This window comes from Xenopus tropicalis, chromosome 8, assembly GCF_000004195.4.
Source record: "Xenopus tropicalis strain Nigerian chromosome 8, UCB_Xtro_10.0, whole genome shotgun sequence".
Taxonomy (NCBI): Eukaryota; Metazoa; Chordata; class Amphibia; order Anura; family Pipidae; genus Xenopus; species Xenopus tropicalis.
The window spans coordinates 104,587,474-104,609,229 of NC_030684.2; the positions used below are offsets into that span (position 1 = coordinate 104,587,474).

The 21,756-nt window shown below is 41.2% G+C and overlaps 1 protein-coding gene across 1 annotated transcript; it reads left to right on the forward strand.

The window, feature by feature from the left end:
* On the forward strand, positions 1-20,822 carry atg14 (autophagy related 14). Its single transcript, XM_002933725.5, has 10 exons — positions 1-323; positions 9,268-9,330; positions 10,697-10,739; positions 12,513-12,594; positions 13,292-13,529; positions 14,756-14,985; positions 15,572-15,689; positions 17,654-17,744; positions 18,140-18,225; positions 18,605-20,822. The coding sequence occupies exons 1-10, from the start codon at positions 37-39 to the stop codon at positions 18,909-18,911; spliced, it is 1,545 nt and encodes a 514-aa protein (XP_002933771.2). The 5' UTR covers positions 1-36; the 3' UTR covers positions 18,912-20,822.
* Positions 20,823-21,756: the final 934 nt, after the last annotated feature.

A 21,756-nucleotide genomic window follows, 5' to 3' on the forward strand; every position in this document is an offset into this window, starting at 1 on the left:
CTGCCACTCTAGGCTCAGCCCACCCCCTTTCCCAGCATGCAACACCTTGAAAACAAAACCCCACGTGACAGCCGGTGTCAAGAAGCTGTCATGGCGTCTCCCAGTGGGAAGGGAGCTCGGACCTGGCAGGAACAGGCTGTCGCAGGGGCTAGTGGCAGTCCGCGACGGGACGCAGATTTGGTGGACTCTGTCGACGATGCGGAGGGGCTGTACGTGGCGGTGGAGAGGTGCCCGCTATGTAACACGACCCGCCGGAGGCTGACCTGCGCCAAGTGCGTCCTGAGCGGCGACTTCGTATTCTTTGACGGCCGGGACACTGAGAGGTAAGTGTTTAGGGGGCCCTACCTGCCTTGTTTAACCAGCGCATTAGAGTCACTATACATTTTACACTAGCAAATGATTGGTTAAGCAAAGGGCACATATGTAAACATTACAGGTACCCGGGCTTCCTGAACCGGAACATTACTTACAGTCTCCCTAACATGCATGGAACCCTCTCACCCAAGGGCTCTCTACTAACCCTCTCTTCTCTGGTGTATCCCTTCTGCGATGTAAGGCTCCTAGGGCTGAGAATAAATGCACAGGGAGAGTCAGTAAGCTTTTACATTATGTAATCATGGGGCTCATTTGCTTTATATGCTTTAAATAACATGGGGCTGTACAGGCCTGGACTGGCAATCTGTGGGTTCTGGCAAATGCCAGAGGGGCTGCTGTAAGATGCCATAGACAGTCACTATTTATTGGGCCGGTGGGGGCTGTTTGGGCCTCTGTGTACTTGCCAGGGCCTATATTGATTTCCAGTCTGGGCCTGCCACTGAACCTCACTAAATTACTGTACATTCTAATGGGAAGAAATCTGCATTATGGCATGGATATGTATTGCAAATTTGTTTTTATGAATCATTCTGTAGTTTAAGATTTACATTTTACATGTATTTTGTGAAGTGATATGGAAAAGTCTAGTTACACTTTTATTTCAGCAAGTCCAGAATACACACGTATATTGGCCAGCTTAGCAAACACAGAGAAATGTATATACTGTACCTTCTCTTTGTACTACTCCCTTTTTTTAGAACAAAGTTTTAACCCAAGTTAGCCTAAAAACATATATATATAAATTCATAATTCTTTTTAATCCCACTCACACTTTATTACAGCAGTATACTCTAAAGCAGTGCTGTCCAACTTCTGCGGTGCCGAGGGCCGGAATTTCTCGTGCATACATGGTGGAGGGCCACTAATGGAAGCCAGTTTTGACCACTCCCCCCTTTTAAACCACACCCATTTTATCACAATGGTGCTAGTGCAGAAAAAACCCAAATGCTTGGTCCTCACTGCAGGGATATCAACCATCATTCATATGTGAAATAATTATATTATGTCATATTAAGACACACCCTAAAATCCATATGACTTCTCCTCCCCTGTGGATAGCACAGCAACCCCCAGCACATAATTACACACCTTAGGGACCATTTAATGGCTATTTCCAACTGCTAACACACTCCCAGAACAAACCCCTGCCAGGTTCACCTCCCAAAGGCAGCATAGGGCAGATAGAGTATGGCACACACAGGCAGCACTCTGCCTGGCCTATGCTACCTGTGTGTGCCATACTCTGCCTGCCCTATGATGCCTGTGTCTGCCATATGCTGCCTGTGTGTGCCATACTCTCCCTGCCCTATGCTGCCTATGTGCCATACTCTGCCTACCCTATGCTGTCTACACACAGGCAGCATAGGCCAGGCAGTACATACAATGTCTGAGGTGTGAACAGACGAACAATGTGGGTGATTACAGCCCAAGCCTGAGGTGTGAACACTGCAGGGGGTTACATGTTTAAACAATACAGGGGGATTACAGCCTGAATCTGAGGTAAGAACCATGCAGAGGGGGGCAGTTAATCTCCGTACTGATACCATTTAAAGCTTACACAAGGGTAAAACATCAAGGCAGCCAGACAGGTGGGGGGGCCACACAGAGGGGGGGTCGAGGGCCGCCAGTTGGACAGCACTGCTCTAAAGTATTACAAACCCAATTATTTGCCTACAGTAGAAACCTATTTCTCTCTAACATAGTTTAGCATAATTATATTGAAGTATCAATATATGTAAAACAAATCTAATATTTTTGTTTTTACTGAAATTGGAATCTGTACTTTTATTTTTTTCACTGGGTAGAAAACAAAGTATTGCAGAGGACTGGAAACTCTCTCGGCCAATCATATGGGTTTCAAAATTTTTTTTTTTTTTTTTTAAACAAGGTCCTGTGCATACCTTATGGGGCAGTAAATGTGCGACAGGGGCACTTACCCATAATTAGCTGGAATTGTAGCTGGAATTATTTTTAAAGGAGAATTAAAGTTTAACAAAGAAGAAAAGGGTAGAAACAATATTTTTTGGCACTCTGTACCAGCTAGCAGTGGAGATCCGTGCTTCCAAAGATGCCCATGTAGCTCCCCAACTTCTTTTCTGCTGATTCCCTGCACATGCTCTGTGCTGCTGTCACTTACTGAGCTTAGGGACCAACTCACTGTATACTGTATATATAGAATATAAATGTCTCAATTATTAATTTATTCATATTCTTATTACATGGCAACTCAGAAATCAGAGCAACTGGCATCAGAATGATATAATGTTATGTGACATGTTATATGACATGGGAACCTTTGTAAGAAAATTTATATACAGCTTTCTGGTGATAAAAGAAGCATTTTTGTTATATATAAAGTTACCAAAACTTAAGCATTTAGAAGAGATTCACCTTGCTAATTCCCTGTAAACTGCAATAACATTTTAGAAAACCGTTGTGATGGAAAGGATCGATGACACTGTTTCTCAGTGCTTTCCCACCGACAAAGAAAATCACCAGTGGAAAAACATTTTATGTTGCTTCAGATTTGCAAAGCAGCCCGAAGTTGCCTCTCTTCAGAAATAGCCCCATTGTGTATATTTCCCTACTGGAGACTTACATTTTAGCTTTTGGGAAGGAAACAATGGATATTGAGTCACCCACGGTAGCCAAGACTTATTGCAAGTGAGAAAAGATCCCATGTGCAATTGCCCTTAAGGCCCCCATACATGGGCCGATAGAAGCTGCCGATATCGGTCCCTTGGACCGACTCGGCAGCTTATCTGCCCGTGTAGGGGCAGAAACGAGCGGGCTGGCCGACCGATATCTGGCCTGAAATTGGCCAGATATCGATCGGCCAGGTTAGAAAATCCAGTCGGATCGGGGACCGCATCGGCTCGTTGATGCGGTCCCCGAACCGACTGCCCCATTGCCGCCTACATAATCCGGTCGTTTGGCCCCAGGGCCAAACAATCGGGTTATTTTTTTTTTTTTAACTCCAAGCTCCCCGATATCGCCCACCAGTAGGTGGGGATATCGGGGGAAGATCCGCTCGCTTAGCGATCTCTTACCGTGTATGGGGACCTTTGTAAATCCTGTGGGAGACAATGGCACTATATAAATAATAATTATTTTAAGCAGCTGTCATCTTTAGTAAGCAAAAATATAACAATAACACGGGAGCACTTACCGCTCAAAAAATCGTGTGCTGCACGCCGATCCTCTCCCCATGGGACCCAAATTGGAAATAGCTGAACACAACAAAAATAGCGGAGCACCACGGGATAAAAAATATAAAAATCAATCTTTATTGCATCCTCAATAATAGGCACGAATACATCCCTCAGGACCTACGCTTCTAAGCGCACCTAAGCGTAGGTCCTGAGGGATGTATTCGTGCCTATTATTGAGGATGCAATAAAGATTGATTTTTATATTTTTTATCCCGTGGTGCTCCGCTATTTTTGTTGTGGTCATCTTTAGTGAAGCATTTTTATATCTATTTTGTCCCATGTAGAGGTGGTTGTACTTGCTTGGTCATTGCCCAGGATTGTTTCATTACTGAAACAAGGTGGAGACCTTATTCCTGTGGGGCACACAATAGCTACAGGCTGGGTACATTGTCATGCTTTTACTACTTGGATACATCAAATAGACTGGGAAGTCTGGGAAGAAAATACTATAGATCAAAATGTAATTATAAAGGTAACACAAGATATTAATGATGCTGAAATGGTTACCATGTTGTTTTTGAGAGTACGTTTTTCCTCTGTCATGTGCTGCTAAATAGCTAATTTGCTGGTTATTTTGTGTGCTCAGGGCTTACAATGACTGCAAATCTGTTATCAAACTGTTGCTGGATAAAGGAATACTTGTGGGGATGTGTTTCTATTACTGCCTTCTTACAATTATTTTGAAAAATATTTTATACAAACAGTATTTCTACGACACCGGACTGTGTCCCTTTTTATACAGTAGATGGATTACAGGGCTCTCAGTGGATTGCCCTTATTCTGTCAAAAAAAATCAAACCAATACTTATTTAATTCAGTGGATCAGCATTCCCAATGTGATGTGTTTATGTAAGGAAAGCAAAGGATTTGTGCTATGATCACAGACACATGCTGTAATTTGGCTCCATTTTCACATCAGAGGGAGGGTATTTAAACTTTGTATAATAACTTGTGTATGATCCTTGATAAATTAATGAAATGTCTGATAAACCCCCAACCTTATTCAAAGTGTGAAATAAAAGTTCATTTCTTTCTTTCTATTCATTCCTAGGGGATTTTTAAAAGCATATTATTGGGAGTTCTGACCCAGTGAATCAAATACATTTATTATTTGATTGTGCACCCTTAACAAATCAGAGTGCAGATTAGATATATCTTGTAAACGTGCGTTATTCACAGCAGAGCTATTTTTCAGTTTAAGGTAGTTTATTGATAAACAGGGGTGCCTATTGAGCACGCACAACAGACTATAAAAATAACTCCTGCCTTCTGGACGCTACCTTCACTTATTTGAAGAGTTATCTCGCTACACTGGGCCCCTTGTGAACTACCAGTAAAAAAACACTTGTCTGGGGGTTACCTTTTAAATTTGCATCACTTACTGAATTTTCACAATATCTCTGTGGAGTTATTAGAATCCTGGCTTTACACTCACATGTCAGTTTCTTGGACCATCTATCCCACCGCTGCTTGAGGCAGAAAATGCCGCAGTGCCTCTGGGAGTTGCTTCCACAAGCAGGCAGGCTTTCTGCCATATATCCTGCTCTGGGAGCCCTTACACACATTCTCCCTCTTACAGAAGAGCCAGCTTTCCTCACACACAAGAGAGTCCATAGTTGTGGGCGCACACCCCTTTTACAGACAGTAGAAGCTATTCTTGACTGCCAGTTAGTTACCTGCTTGAGAGGCAAAGCCACTAATTTCTTCCTAGCCCATGCTGAAAGCCCTTCTCTAGACTAGACCACTGGTCTCATACTACACTTTATTTTTTCTGAGACATCACTCCTTTTGTACTTGTTCTTGCTACCATATGTTGAGGCACTGCCTTCACTCTCTGGTGCCTTTAGGGCAGTAATCCCCAATTAGTGGCTCGAGGGCAACATGTTGCTCACCAACCCCTTGATGTTGCTCCCAGTGGCCTCAAAGTAGGTGCCCATTTTTAGATTTCTGGTTTGGAAACAAGTTTTGGAAGCCCAGAGACACAAGTTTACTCTTAGCAGTACCTCATGCAGGCCAGCAGTCCACATGGGCTACCAAATAGCCAATTACAGTGCTTATTTGGAATCCCCAAAAAACTTTTTTTTCATGCTTGTGTGGCTCACCAGCACTTTACATCTGAGTGTGGCTCGCAACTAAAAATTATTGGGGATCCCTGCTTTAGGAGTTAACAGATTGTATTCAGATATAACTAGTTATTTACATATTTGTAATGCCTTGGGTTAGGGGTTTTATTGGCCAAAAACTCAGTATCCGAATCATTGAAAATCAGCATAGCTACTCAGCAGTGTGTTTTTTTTTTTTTTTTATTTGAGCTCTCCATTTTTCTAGGATTAACTGTTAATACTTTTTAGCCAATATTACTTATATAATAATATACTGTCAATTAATGTTGATGGCACTTCACAACTTGTTGCTTTTTTCTTTTGGATGTTTTCATGCAATGTTTAGATGCAATGTGATGAAGAATTGCTGCTCCAGATTACAAGTGGAAAAAAACATGTATTTAGCAAAATCCATGCCCCAAGCATTTAAAAAATGAGGCCCTATTTAGCAATGCCGTGCCTTTTCAGTTACTGCCAAACACTGCTTGCATTTCCTAATTTACTACGGGTGGAGTAGATGGGAAACATGGCATCATAGTCATCAGCATCCAGAAAGGGTTTTTTTTTCAGAGAGCACACTGTTCTGTTTATTGGGAAACAAACTGCAGAATATGCTTCTTGTGCCACCCCTTGTATATTAAGAACATCAGTAACTACAGTGTTAAAATAGCAAATGCATTATTCAAGGGGCAGGCTGTGAGCAAAGAAAGTTAATTGTGGCCTTCTGTTTGCATAAATTTAAATCTTTTATAATTACACCCTATGATGTTTGTTATTCAGAACTTTCCACTTTGCCAACACAGTCAGGAAATGATCTGTACAGTCATTGCTTGGAACCTTCACATCTCGCCTGTTAACCTTCATTCCATTACATCGGACTTTCCTACATCCCTCCGTAGAACAAGCCATAGATTAGGCTTTTAATATTAGGAGAAAAGTTTCTCTACCCTAAATAACAGAATGTCCAGCTGATATGTTACAATGGCCAGGACTTGAATACTGCCATCTTTGCAATGATATTGTATGTATCTATCTATCATGTGCCTTTATTAAAGACAGTAATTGGAATATAATAAGGTGACACCACCCTAATGAGTAATAATTGCACCCACAGGGCATGATATCTAATGTCTAAGGCTCACTGTTAGTGACTAGTACTTGTTCTCTGCATTGCAATAAAGCCTTAATAGCCTAAAAAGAAGACAAAGCTCTCTGAAGCCACCTAATTATTGACAGGGATTGTTGTATAGGATTCAGCACAGAGTTTAGCACACCCACACATCATATAGGGCAGTGCTGTCCAACTTCTACGGTGCCGAGGGCCGAAATTTCTCTAGCATACATGGTGGAGGGCCGCTAATGGAAGCCAGTTTTGACCACTCCCCTTTTTGAAACCACACCCACTTCAAACCACACCCATTTTATCACAATGGTGGTAGCACAGCAAAATCCCAAATGCTTGGTCCTTACTGTGGGGATATCAACCATCATTCATATGTGAAAGAATTATGTCATATTAAGATATACCCTTAAATTCCATATGCCTCCTCATCCCCTGTGGATAGCAGAGCAACCCCCAGTACATAATTACACACCTTTGGGACCATTTAATGGCTATTTCTAACTGCTAACAAACTCCCACAACAAACCCCTGCCAGGTTCACCTCCCACAAGCAGCATAGGGCAAGCAGAGTATGGCACACACAGGCAGCACCCTGCCTGTCCTATGCTGTCTGTGTGTGCCATACTCTGCCTGTCCTAACCTGCCTGTGTGTGCCATACTCTGCCTGCCCTACCCTGACTGTGTGTGCCATACTCTGCCTGCTCTACCCTTCCTGTGTGTGCCATACTCTGCCTGCCCTACCCTTACTGTGTGTGCCATACTCTGCCTGCCCTACCCTTACTGTGTGTGCCATACTCTGCCTGCCCTACCCTTACTGTGTGTGCCATACTCTGCCTGCCCTACCCTTCCTGTGTGTGCCATACTCTGCCTGCCCTATGCTGCCTGTGTGTGCCATACTCTGCCTGCCCTACCCTGACTGTGTGTGCCATACTCTGCCTGCCCTATGCTGGCTGTATGTGCCATACTCTGCCTACAGTACCTATGTCTGAGGTGTAAAGAAGTGAACAATGGGAGTGACTACAGTCTGAGCCTGAGGTGTGAACACTGCAGGGGTTGAACAATGCAGAAACTAAAAGGTGTGAAAAACATAGGGGATTACATTTTTAAACAATACAGAGGGATTACAGCCTGAATCTGAGGTGAGAACCATGCAGGGGGCCAGTTAATCTCAGTACTGATACCATTTAATGCTTACTCAAAGGTAAGCCATCAAAGCAGCCAGACAGGAGGGGGGTCGTGGGCCGCATGCGGCCCGCGGGCCGCCAGTTGGACAGCACTGATATAGGGTAATAAACCATATATAGTCCAGTGATTTGATCACTGTGAAAAGATGTTATTGAACTTATATACATGCAGTTTCTGAATAGCAAAGTAAATTTAGATCCTCCTTGAACCACTATAAGCCTTGTATTGCTTTAAAGGGGACCTATCACCCAGACATAAAAAACTGTATTACAAAAGCCCTTCACCAATTATACATGAAACTCAAATACATTGTTTTATTAACACATCCATACACATTAAAAAGGCATTTCAAAATCCCAGCTGTCAATCATATGTTGCTGGCCCTGCCTCTATGCATAGAGGTGGGACAGACAGTTACTTTCACTTTCCATTCAGAATGTACTTTCACTTCGCTCCTCACCATCTAACTGTGTAGCCAGTGCATGGGCATGATACAAAGCTTTCTTTAACAACAGTGTCCACAAAATGGCATCTGTTGTGATTCTGTAATTCCAAAACTGAAGGAAACACGATTTGTATTGCTTATATAGTGTAAGTGAAGTTTATTTTGCTTGACAAACACAATAGAAAAGAATTTGGAATGATTTCTTAGTGTTACAGGTTCCCTTTAACAGTATACATTCCTACTATATTTTGTTGGTCTTTTGCTTCACTCTAATTTACTCTTACTTGTACCATTGTTACCCTTGCTTCCTATTGTGGGTGCTCATTAAATGTAATGCTTAAGCCCTGTCAGCAGCCTGGTCTCAGAGGTTCCTTCCAATGGAAGTAGTTGGGTGGGTACTGGTAATGGAAGTAGTTGGGTTGAGTGACAAAAATGTGGTCAGATTGTGTATACACCCTGGGCTGGGGAAACTTCACATACATTTAATATTTGTACATAATCTGTATTTTTTTACATGTATCCTTTTGCTGTACAACTGTTATAATCATAGCTCCATGGGTATTCAACACATGCAATATGCTGTGGCATTCTAATTGGCCTCAGACCTCCCAAAACATTCTCCTCCTCATGTAGCTCTCTGCTCAGCATCAGCTATTTCAGCAGGTGTCTGTATGTTAGGCAGCCATACAAGTTGCTCAGAGTTACCTTTGCCATAGAACGCTTCAGTCAGCTGCCGTGTCAGATGTTCAGTGAACACATCAAATGTTAAATTGTGCTTACTCGCTGAGTTTCATTGGTTTACTCAATAATCTCCTTACCTTTTAGGTTTGCTGACAAAAGACAAAGATTAAATCACCTCCGTGATACGCAGCTGGACTTCCAGAAACAGTAGGTTTTACTTGGTTCAGTAGTAATTGAAAGTATTTTATCTTTAGTCATGATATAGCAAGCAAAATATCCCATTTATAACCACACATAGGATAGGTACGCTTTTCCCTGTTAAATCACACAATTCCTGGAAATTCCATGCCCTGACTTGCTGCCTAATAGAATACTGTTTGCATGACAATAAGTCTATTTCTTTGCTTTAAACTATGGTTTCATAATGTTTTTTAGAGGGGTCAAGTGAGAGTAGGCTTGGTGCCCCAGTAATTGGCTAGAATCTCTTCAGTGTCATTCATATTAATCATGAGGTTATGACAAGCGTTGCTTCATTGCCGGGCAAGGAATCTCCTCTCCTGTGGGCAGTACAGCACCTAGCAATACCTGCTCCTTTTTGTTTGAATTGCCGCAAGTAAAACACATTACATGCATGAATCCTTGGTAATTGCCTGAAAATGGAGATGAAGGCATTTCTAGCGGGATCTCATGCAGGAGGGGAGGTTTCTCACAGGGTAATGAGATAAGTATCTAGCTGAAAATTACATTTGGCAAGGTGAATAACACAATTTTTAAGTCACCTTTGAGTTGGATAATGGGCAGTGCCTTAGCAGCCGGGCTTTGGTTCATGGGGGTTCTTTATAATCATTCAAAGAGGAAAGATTATTTGGCTGGCCTGCCTGTAATTCCCTGTACTTGCAGTTCTCTTACTTCTTATCTGTGTTGCTGAGTCCTGGCATTGTTTTCCTTTGTGCAGAAAGTGTTAAAGAATCAAAGGTTGCTTTCCACTTCCTCTTGCTGATCTGGTCACCTAAGGCTGATTCCACACAGGGCGGATTCTTGGCCTGTAGAGAAACGCAGGCCAAAAATCTGCCCCATGCTCAAAAAAGCCTATTGTTGTGCCTGCACCTAAAGCTATTGTTTTGGCCTGGGTAAAGGCACAACAGCAAGATTTTTTGAGCGTGGGGCATTGATGTACAGGCCGAGTTTCTCTGCCTATGTTTATACATTGGCAGACAGCAGCCTTATGTGGCAGCAGCCTACACCTGATATACAGCCAGATATTGGCTGGGCAGGCCACTGCTGTGCTCCCATACATGGCCAGTCAGATGTCATTCAGTTTTGAGGTGTTAAGTTGCTAGCAAATATCTGCCTATCTATAGCCAGCTTTAGTCTAACAACAGGGACAGTAAAAATGGGAAGTAAAAATACGAATGTTTTGGGAATGCCTTCAGTACATCTGTGTTTTTATAAAATATTAATGTGTGCTAGAACTGGTTCCCTTCTTGGGTGTCATTTTTTTTCCCCACATTCATAAATTATCAATTTACTGTTCTTTTATATAAAATAAGATATATATCTTTTTTACATTTAGAGTTGCAAAGGCAATTGAAGAAAAGCTGGTTGCAGATAAGCTGGTGAGTAGTCTTTTTGCTTTTAATGGAAGCATGTTGGTAAATTTAAAAGGTCCAGTTTAACCTGGGCAAATAAATCAACATTCTTTAATGCTAAAGGAATACTGTTGTGGAAAAAGGGTTTTATGGGTTTTTTTCAACATAAATCAGTTAATTGTGCTGCTGCAGCAGAATTCCATTAAAATCCATTTTTGAAAAGCACAAACAGATTTTTTTTTTTATATATATATATATATATATATATATATATATATATATATATATATATATTTAATTTTGACATTTGATGTGAAGCTAGACATGTTTTTCATTTCCCAGGTGCCATGGACTTTTGCTCTGATAAACTTCAGTCTCTCTCTTTACTGCTGCGCTGCAAGTTGCAGTGATATTGCCCCCCTCCCAGCCGATTAGCAGAACAACGGGCAGGAAATAATATAGCAGCCCCCTGACACCTCTGCTGAAGGATTCAGCTACCTGAATTGATAGTGACTCTATAGGCTAATAGCACTGCTGGTACTGTCCTTAAGTTTAGCCAGTGGGTAAACAGGCAAAACTGTCTATACTGCCTTCTAGTTATTTAGGGTGGCTTCAGGCATTTCTCTGCCAGCTAAAATGCACTGTGCCCCATGTGCCTTTAGAATCAATTCGTTTGTACAGTATATATAGATATATACTCACAGTTGGCGTCATTTATGAACACTGGGCACATTTGCCCATGGGCAGTAACCCATGCCAACCAATTAATGCATTCATTGTTCTACCTGCAGCTATCTGAAAAAAGCGAGTGACTGAGTGGTTGCTATGGGTTACTGCTCACAGGCAGATTTGCCCATTTTTGATAAATGAGCCCCACTATGCACCGGTTAATAATGGTACATTGACTTCTGTGGAGCTAGTGGCACCCAAAATACATTAAATGCAGTGAAACACTGAGGGTAGTGACACCACAAATACATTAAATACAGTTTGAAAACAAAAACTATTGTTTCCTCCAACCTGAGTGCAGGTCTATTAGCCCGTACCTCTGATGGGGGTAGCAATTTCATTGTGATAGGGGCACTTTAAGACCTATAGCATTTTTTCTTCTTTTTGTGTTTTGCCTATTTGTCTATCTTGTCTGTCATGGCTTCCCAATAAGAAAAACTCACAGTGGCTGAAGGGGATACTAGGGCTGACATTCCTAAACAGCTTTGCTCCAACGCCAGCATTTGGCATGTTTTAAATAATTCATTGGAGGGTCTGTAAGAAGATAGTTACTATATAAAAGGTTGCAGCCGGCTTCTCATCCTGCAGTGGAAGTGATAGAGAAAACACAATTAGCCAGGAATCACCCATGAAGACTGGTTCTAAAGGATAGCGTTGGTCACTTCCATGTAGTATGGCCTGGTGATCTGCAAGGATATTAGTGGCCTAGTGTATGGCAATCCACAATTACACACTTTAGGCAACAAATAAGCTGATAAATCATTTTATCTGTGCGCTCAAAAGAGCATCACAGAATCAGTGCTGGTTAGTAGCTGCCTGGAAATTCTTTTGGAAACCAGTGATACCCTAGATCTGATATACTTGTTAGAAACCAATAATACCTGTTTCTGACCTGCTACAAGTAGCTTCTCTTTGTAATGTCCCTATGTGATGTTAGTCATAAGGATCAGACTTTTGCGCTGCTGCTATATGCTAGGACTGGCAGATGGCTTCAGACATGAAAATGTTCCACCAACAGTGATTACTTGACAAGCTAAACAGAAATGCTTCCAAACATATTATATATTTCAGAAATGGAAGATTATGTCCTGCAAAATGAGGATCGAGCAGCTGAAGCAAAGCATCTCCAATGGCAAGGAAGAGATATCAAAAAGTAAGTGAAATAGTGATATGTTAATAATAACATCATTTCCTTATACTACATTCCTTACGCTGTTACTCATATAAATATTTACATTTGTTAATTATAAAATATGCAGAAAGGTGCTTATTATACAAATTAATCATAGATGAAATGCCGTTACGAGTTATGTTAATCATAATTGCAAGTACGAACATAGAATAATGGTTCCCTAACTTCTCTTGGCCGACCAACTGATATTATGGGTCTTTGGGGAGGGGAAAAAATAGGTGTGCCATATTCATAAAGTTACCTTGGGTACAGTAATGCATCCAGAGAGCACACAACCAGTAAGGCTGCTGGAAATATTAGCTCAACAGCAGTAGGGCAGCCACGTGTTTGGCATCACTCTTCTGCACCCATTCAAGAAACTCATCAGCGATATCCTAGGATTGATCGTCCTGTCTGCCTATTCCCTGCCTGAAACTCTGGCTCCCAACTCTACTCTCCGTTTCACACATTGTCAGGAGTGAGTGGGTCTGTCCTATTGTGCCTTATCAAATGAATCTCCTACACCATCTTTTTATTTTTACATATAAATTAACCATATAACACATATATTTGCTAATATCTAAATCGTGATATTTGTCACTGAGATTCAGGGGCAAAAGGTAAAAATGTGATTTAGGCAAAAAAATTTGCTTACTTTAATATACTTTGTATTTTTTAGATTCAACCTTCCTCCTTAAGTTGAAAGAGGATAACCAGAAACTTTATCGTAGGGCTCAGTGGCATCAGGAGAAAAAGGAAAAAATCCAGAGGCGGAACCGCAAACTGAGTGATATGGTTGAAAAGAGAAATCATGATCTGAAAAACCAGCACTCACAGTTGGCGCAGTTTCGCAGGTCACATATTCTCGAGTTGACTTCAATCATCTTCCCTATCGGTGAAGTCAAGAATGTGACAAGGTATCGGCTTTTCAAAAAGTATTACTGTTGTCCCCTGCTCTGTGGTACCCAGTACAGGTTAGAGGCAAGCTGCAAAAGGCAGAGAAAACAGAGTGTTCATGTAGCTGGGGCAGGTCAGTAGCTAGAACATTATGTGCCTTAGGCTTGTGGCACAGGGGGAGATTAGTCACCCACAGAGTTGCTCATGAGGCAACTTCAGAAAACACGTATGCCATCCCACTGGCAATTCACATTATTGCCAGTGGAGGCATTTTGGGGAGATTAGTTGCCTGTAGTAGCAAAGATTTATCATTGATAACTTATCTCCCCATTTACCACCAGCCTTAGCCTTAAATGATTCTAAAATCAGCAATGTTCCACTGCCTGGGAACTTGGGTAGCACCAAAACAATAGGCTGTATAGTCTTTTCTCACTGTATAGTAACATGTGGACAAGTGCTTTTCAAGTTACATCTTATCACCCAGCAGAAAGATTAGTTTGGGTTAGGCTGTGTCCAGCCTTCAGCCATTAAAGAAATCATACTTTCTTCATGTTTGGCCAAATGTAAGTAAAGATGGCCATACACATTGCAATCCGCTCCGCTCCAAACGTGTAGATCTTCTCCTGATATGCCCACTTAAGGTGGGCTATACTGGGCTAATTCTGCGGACATAGGTGCTGTCGGACCAAGGACTGCATCAATGAGCAGATGCCATCCCCAGTCTGATGGAGAAAATCAAATCTGCCCAGTTGTCAGTCAGATAGGCCTGTTGGGGGTGCCCATACAAGCTACCGAATCGAACTGAAGGACCGGTCTGATTTATGCGTCCTGTTTCACATGTAGGAAAATGGAGTATCTGTAATATTGTTATTTCCTAGCTACTTTATGCCAGACATGGCATATTCCTAAAAATTACCATAAAAATGTGTCCTATCCATAGGCCTGCTGTAGGAGCCCAGAGGTTTAGCAGCCCTGTGAGAAGGTAGGAACGATCTTTTGGGGTCTTTGGCCTGATCTGCAATTGTTCATGATCAATGAATTCCTGCATAGGCCTAGTACAAACTCCATTGCATGTGGTTCTTGGTCAGCCCTCTTTGAAATAATAAATACATTTGAAGGTGCAGCTTATCCTTTTGTAGTGCTGAAGACAGGTGCAGCAGCTCAGCGGATAAGATAAATAATGTCCTGTGTGGTTGCTTGTGGCTTTTTATTTAATGGATTAAGCCAAATTATTTGTTGCCACTAGGGATCCAGCTGACATCTCATTTGAAAATGATAATGCAATGACCTCAAGCACTGTGAGCAAACTGGCAGAAGCAAGAAGGACCACCTACCTTTCTGGAAGGTGGGTGTGTGATGACAATAATGGAGATACCAGCATTAGTATCACAGGGCCCTGGATTACTCTGCCCAACAATGGAGATTACTCAGCCTATTACAACTGGGTAGAAGAAAAGAAGACAACACAAGGGCCAGGTACGTTCAGTCTCATAGAGTAAAAAGGCTGGTATAACAATGTGTACGTGTGTGTGTGTACAGCTATTTCGGTGTTTATGCTTTATATAAAGGCATTCATTGTCTTTTCTGAAAGAGTTACTAGACTGTGGTCTATCAGAGGAATACAAAACTGTATATTATGGGCTCCCCATTATGGTATATAACCTTGACTTGTGTGGTTTGAAAAGTTATGTATTACTGCAGAAAGGGACTAATGTCAGAACTGGACAAGCCCATATGGTGCTCTATTTATGACCTAGTGGAAATTCTGAGCATTCCAGGCATTTTAGGTCTCTGGCACACGGGGAGACTAGTCGCCTGCGTAAATTACATTCTCGCCAGTGGGATGGCATTTCGGGAGATTAGTCGCCCGCGACAAGGGAGATTTGTCACGGGCGACTAGTCCCCCCCGTGTGCCAGAGCTCTTACTGTTATTTCTGATAAACAGATACAATTATCAGATATGGTCATATAAAATGAGAACCAGTGATGATTCAGGGTTCATGTATTTCATATATGGTACGCACAAGATGGCTCATTCTTTTGTGGTTTGTTTGTTTGGCAGATATGGAGCACAACAATCCCGCTTACACCATTGGTGCTGCATTATGCTATGCAACTCAGCTTGCCAACACCCTGTCACATATATTAAACGTCAATCTTCCTAGAAAGCTTTCCAATAGGTGAGTATAAAAGCAAAAATGGCTTTGGCACCATGCTGCTGTTCATTTACCTTGTAGGATAATTTCTTGGTTCCGTGAATGCTATGGAAGGAAACGCATATAATGGGTGTGCATGAGATTATCCAATTAGAGCGCTGCTTAATTGATTTCTAAAAATAAACCTTTTTAATTAGGCTTTTCCAATAATTTTAACAGTCCCTTTAATGTGGCACACATTGTCAGTATATTCATAGGGAGAAAACTAAAAATGTAGGCTAGTTACAATAAAATGCATTAAAGGGGTAGTTCACTATAATGTTAACTTTAAAGGAACAGTAACACCAAAAATGAAAGAGTTTAAAGTAATAAAAATATAATGCACTGTTGCCCTGCACTGGTAAAACTGGTGTGTTTGCTACAGTAACACTACTATAGTTTATATAAATAAGCTGCTGTGTAGCCACGGGGGCAGCCATTCAAGCTGGAAAAAAGGAGAAAAGGCACAGGTTACATAGCAGATAACAGATAAGTTCTGTAGAGTACAATAGTGTTTTATCTGTTATCTGCTATGTGCCTGTGCCTTTTCTCCTTTGAATGGCTGCCCCCATGGCTACATAGCAGCTTATTTATATAAATTATAGTAGACTTTCTGAAGTAAACACACTTTTACCAGTGCAGGGCAGCAGTACATTATATTTTAGTTACTTTTATACACTTTAATTTTTTGGTGTTACTGTTCCTTTAAGTATATTATAGAATGGCTAATTGTAAGCAACTTTTCAATTGGTCTTTTTTTTTTTTCTTTTTATAGTTTTTGAATTATTTGCCTCCTTCTCCCTCTGTGGTTTGATAGACTAGACTAGATAGAGATGGGAACAAGGGGGCATTGTATACACTGCAAGTTATAGACTGTGAAACATATCACTTACAGGGGGGCCCTTTATGAAATGTTCTGTTGACCTCTGTAGCTTGTCTTTGGCACATACTCTTTTAGATACATATAAAGAGCTCATAGACCTCTGCACATGCTGAGTGGCCCCCATACTGTCTGTGCAGGCTCCAAGCATGCATGCAATCACAGCCCTGGTGAGAGAAACAGAGAAGAGAATGACACCTAGTTGACCTTTAAATTAGCTTTTAGTATGATGGAGACATTGATATTTTTAGAAAATATGTAGTTGGTCTTCATTTTTTATGTTTTTTTTTTTCTGTTATTTAACTTTTTGTTTAGCAGCATTTAACTGTGGTATTTCAGCCGTTGTCTGGTTGCTAGGGTCCAAATTATCCTAGCAATCAGGCAGCAGTTTGAATAAGTGACTGGAAGATGAATAGGAGAGGGTCTGAATAGAAAGATAAGTTATAAAAAGTAAGAAAATCAAAACAATTGTTTTCACAGAGCAATACTGTTCTGGCTGTGGGGTCAGTGACCCCCATTTGAAAGATGGAAAGCTGCAGAAAAGAAAGGCAAATTATTCAAAAACTATAAAAAATAAATAATGAAGACCAGTTGCAAGGAATAAGACATTCTGTAACATACAAACAGTAAACTTAATTGAAATACAAAAAAAAAAAAAGTAAACTTAAAGGTGAGCCACTCTTATAAAATAGGGGAAGCCCCCCCCCCCCCCAGCAACCTATACCAACCAGAGCTGGCTCACATAGTATCGTGCCCCCTTTATTGCACTGCCACATGCCTCTGCTGCCTGCTACCCCTACATCCAACCATGATACCAACTAGTTACCGTGATCAGTATAATTCATGTAAATTACTGAATACAAACATGGTTGCTAAGGGTGACTGCACAGATTTGCAGATAGGGAAATGAGCCAGAGTAGATTTTAGAACCCACTGCAGTGATGGAAATGATAAAGTACAGCTGCCCTACCTTTCAAGTTGCTCAGGTATAAATATTGCTTTCAGAATTGCTTTGTTCATCTCCCATTTGTTCAGATGTTCGTGTCATAATGTTCATATATTTTCTTAGTGAATTTTGTGGAGAGAATCTGAACCGGTGGAAGTTCAATCGCGTGGTTAATAAGCTGAATTCCAACATCTTATATTTATGCTTTTCACAGGTAAGTAGCTCTTTACTTTAAGGTTTTTACTCTTGGAGTTTGCATTAAAGGAAATGTAAACCCCCAAAATAATCTCTCCAAACACTTTTCTAAGCACTTATGTCAATTAAATTTATTTTTCCATAGTTTTCAAGATATTATAAATTGTTTTCACTGCTAATATAATGAAATTGAAACAGTAGCACCAACTGCTGGCGAGTTCTGCCAACCAGCTTACCTGGAGAACATTGCAGTAAATATGGCATTTCTTTTCTATTTTCTAAGCAGAGCGACATCAGAATACTTTCCCCTTCTTCTGAAATGGTCTCCTAGTTCCCCCAGGAAGAGCTGCCCAGCAGGTGGCACTGTTATGTCAGATTCATGGAAAGTATAATATTCTCCTTTTTATATTGCAGCACGTGGACCTGGACTTGCTCCATCCCTTACATACTCTCAGGAACCTCATGTACTTGGTTAGTCCGCAAAGTGAAAACCTGGGCAGGTGAGATTCCCAAGTGCAGCCTTTAAGTCCAAAAAGAAAGCTGATCTTGTAGCTCAGAGATATGTTCATTATTGGGAAGCGCCCATGTTTCTAGCTATAGAATTCCCTCATCCTGGGGTCTGAAATTAACACCTGACTTATTTGTGGTTTACAAACATATCAAAGATTACGTAAAGGTAAAATCACTAGGGGTGGCAAGGCACAAAGGTAAAAGGTTTGTGTAACATCACTACCTCTGCAGTGATTTTACCATTGAATTCAGTTTTTGGGACAGTTGTACCAATTTATTAGAAATACAGTCTATGGATGGGTTATTAGCATTTGTTCCAGGGGTCTGTTTCCCTTGTAATGGAGCCTGGTGTCGATTCCTTGGTTTCAGGTCTGGCCCCTTTGAGATCAGTGCCGATCTGGAAGACTCGATGGAATTTGTAGATCCCAGTGGAGCAGGGGAGACGGATGAAAGTGGAGAGGAGCATGTCAGTGATGAAGAGACTGATTTAGGAACTGACTGGGAAAACCTGCCAAGCCCTAAGTTTTGTGATATCCCATCCCAACCAGTGGAGTTGATGGAAAGCCACAGTACACTGTCGTCACAGCCCATTGGCAGCAGCAGTGCTGGGGGCATGATCTCCTCCGCAGCTGCTTCTGTCACCTCTTGGTTCAAAGCATACACTGGACACCGCTGACCTTGCACTGGAGGGAGATAGGACACATGGAATTACCTCTGCCATGCCTTTCCTTTGCTCTTCAGCACATTTGAACACCAGACAGGATAGCAGTCTTACTCGTCAATAACAGACACTCTTTCTACTTAAACACTTTCTATGTCAGTACATCTTTTTTATTTGCCACTTGTAGCAAGGAGGGATATTAGAAGCTATGGAGGAAAACTCAAGGGAGTCATTTAAAATGGAATAAAATGTGTTTTAGTAAACACAGCAGCCTACAATGCCATGATTTAAAGGCCAGTAACATTCAAAGCTTTCATATGCTTTTATGTATCCATGGGTGTCTGTCCAATTATTGCTTTTCTGACATGTAGGACAAATAGGGAACTTTTTTTGTCTTATTAGAAACATATAAGTTCTCGGCTGCAGCACTCTCAGAATGAAAGCTATTGCCATAGAGAAGCTTTTTTGCATTTCATGGGTTGAGAATGCTATGAGAATAGCATTTAACATTATGTTTTTAATGTTACTGGCACTTTAATGTCAGTCGTGTAGCACATTAAAAATAATGTATTTAGCTTTATTATTTTTAAGGGAAAAAAAAAAAGGATTTCAGTTTTAATGAACTTTTTAAGATGATTGGCATTTACTTTACTTAACATTTAGTTTTATAGAACATTTTGCATGATTTGCCTGGTTTCCCCCATTTTGCTCAAGGAGAATTTTGCAGTGTGGCAGTTACTGCTAAGCACAGTAAATGTCTGATGATGGCCATTCTTGGGCCGACCCGTACATTACATCACAGTAAGCCCGTGGCTGAAGGAAGCTTAGTAAATAAGTAGCAATGCAGATGTGAGGCCACTTTTCTGTTCTTTCGATTGAAACAGCAGGAAGTGCACAGAAGCTGCATCTCCTCTCCTTTAAGATCATAAATAATCCTCCATCCACCAAGACTAAGATTTTCTTTCCAACCAGCCCTCTGACTGTGCAGGCCCTAGCTGTTCTAGCTGTTCTAGCACTACCAGCCAGCCATGCTTTGGGTTGTCCATAAGCAGTAGGTGGAATGCAACAGGCACTGAACACTCAGTTATTATTCTATGCTGTTATAATGCTTTACCCCTGTACAACGTCTGCCTTAACTAACTAGTAGCACTCAGTAGATATTGAAACTAGGAATAATTTGTGCATCAGCACTGTGCTAAATCTGGCTTCTAGGAGTCATGTTAATGCCAGTTATTGGCTTTATGGTTGGCCTGGTATTAGGTATGTTATTCTGCCTGTGCCTCTGCTTGGTATTACCTGGCAATAAGGAGAATCCTTCTGAGTCAATAGAAGCTGCCCATCATAATAGCGGTTGCAGCATGTCTCTCATAAGAATATGGTGCAAACTTGCATGTCATATTTAGATATTTGTTTTGATTTGTGTAATCCACATATTTAATTTCTCCATGATGTATAGCTGTAATGTGCTTAAACCAATGGATACAGTTGATGGGGAACACTAAGTGGAGGGGCCTTCTGTTTAGCAGCAGGTTTAGTGGATGTCTGCACGGCGCAGCGTGCTTGTGGGAGGGCTGGCCTGTTTCATTTCCAACGTGTAATAATATGAATAATAGTAAATTCTTCTCAGTATACGGTGGTGACATTTGTATGTGGCATAAGGAACCGAGTATAGCAAAGAATGATCTAGTTAATAGTCTTTATTCCTCTTTATGCTCATTGCCTCCATCCTTAAAGAGAGTGCCTATAGCAAGATGTGTATTTATATTGTGTTTATTTTACCATGCCTGTGCTTTTTCTTTTTTTTTTTTTTTTAAATATTTAGCACTTTCTGAGAGCAAACTGAAATGAATGACAGTCAGTTCAACACTGTATGATGCTAGGAACGTCTGCATTATAAAAATAAAAACAGTTGACTATTTTTTATTACATGTTTGTTCTTGACTCATTTTGTAGTTGTAAAAGAAATCCCTGACAATGAGGCCCTCTACTATATTAGTGGGGCCCTCCCCAACAAGCAATCCATAGCATTAGCTCACTGCTCCCCTGGGGCCCCTGCATACTGAGACCTTGCCAGTGAGTAAAATAGGTTCCCAATTGGGGGAAAAAAATTGCCCTTTGCTTCATATGCACAACCACTACCCTCATTTGCCAGACCATGCCCCATTATGCCAAAGCTTTGTCCAATTTCCCCTAGACACACATGTACAGGCTCTGAATTATGAATAGCACCTTTCCATCACAGGGTTCATGACTGCAGTACACCTTGTTTTCCCCCCAGGAGGTTCTGCTTGCGGACAGAAGACTCATTTAAAAAAAAAGAAAAAAAAGATTTTGTTTTAGAAATATTTGGGGGTACATCCCCAGTACACAGAATAGTCTAACACAGCGCTTCTCAACCTGTGGGTCGGGACCCCTTTGGGGGTCGAACGAGCCTTTCACAGGGGTCGCCTAAGACCATCGGAAAACATATTTCCGATGGTCTTAGGAATAATTTTATGGTTCGGGGGTCACCACAACATGAGGAACTGTATTAAAGGGTCACGGCCTTAGGAAGATTGAGAACCACTGGTCTAACAGGAAAGATTCTAATTTGCTACCATAAAATAAATGTAAACCCAGGGAAAGCTTTGGGATATTCTAATGAAGGGCTAATTGAAGGACACTGCAGCCACCTTCAGCTCTCTCACAGGCAACTGAATTTGGTCTGGGGCAAATCAAGCCTGGGCAGGATATTGCCAATACCCGCTACTTTAAAGAGTTTACCTTTAAATTAACTTTTAATATGATGTAGAGCAGGGATCCCCAACCTTTTTTACTCTTGAGCCACACTCGGGATGTTAAAAAAAAAAAAAAAGTGTTG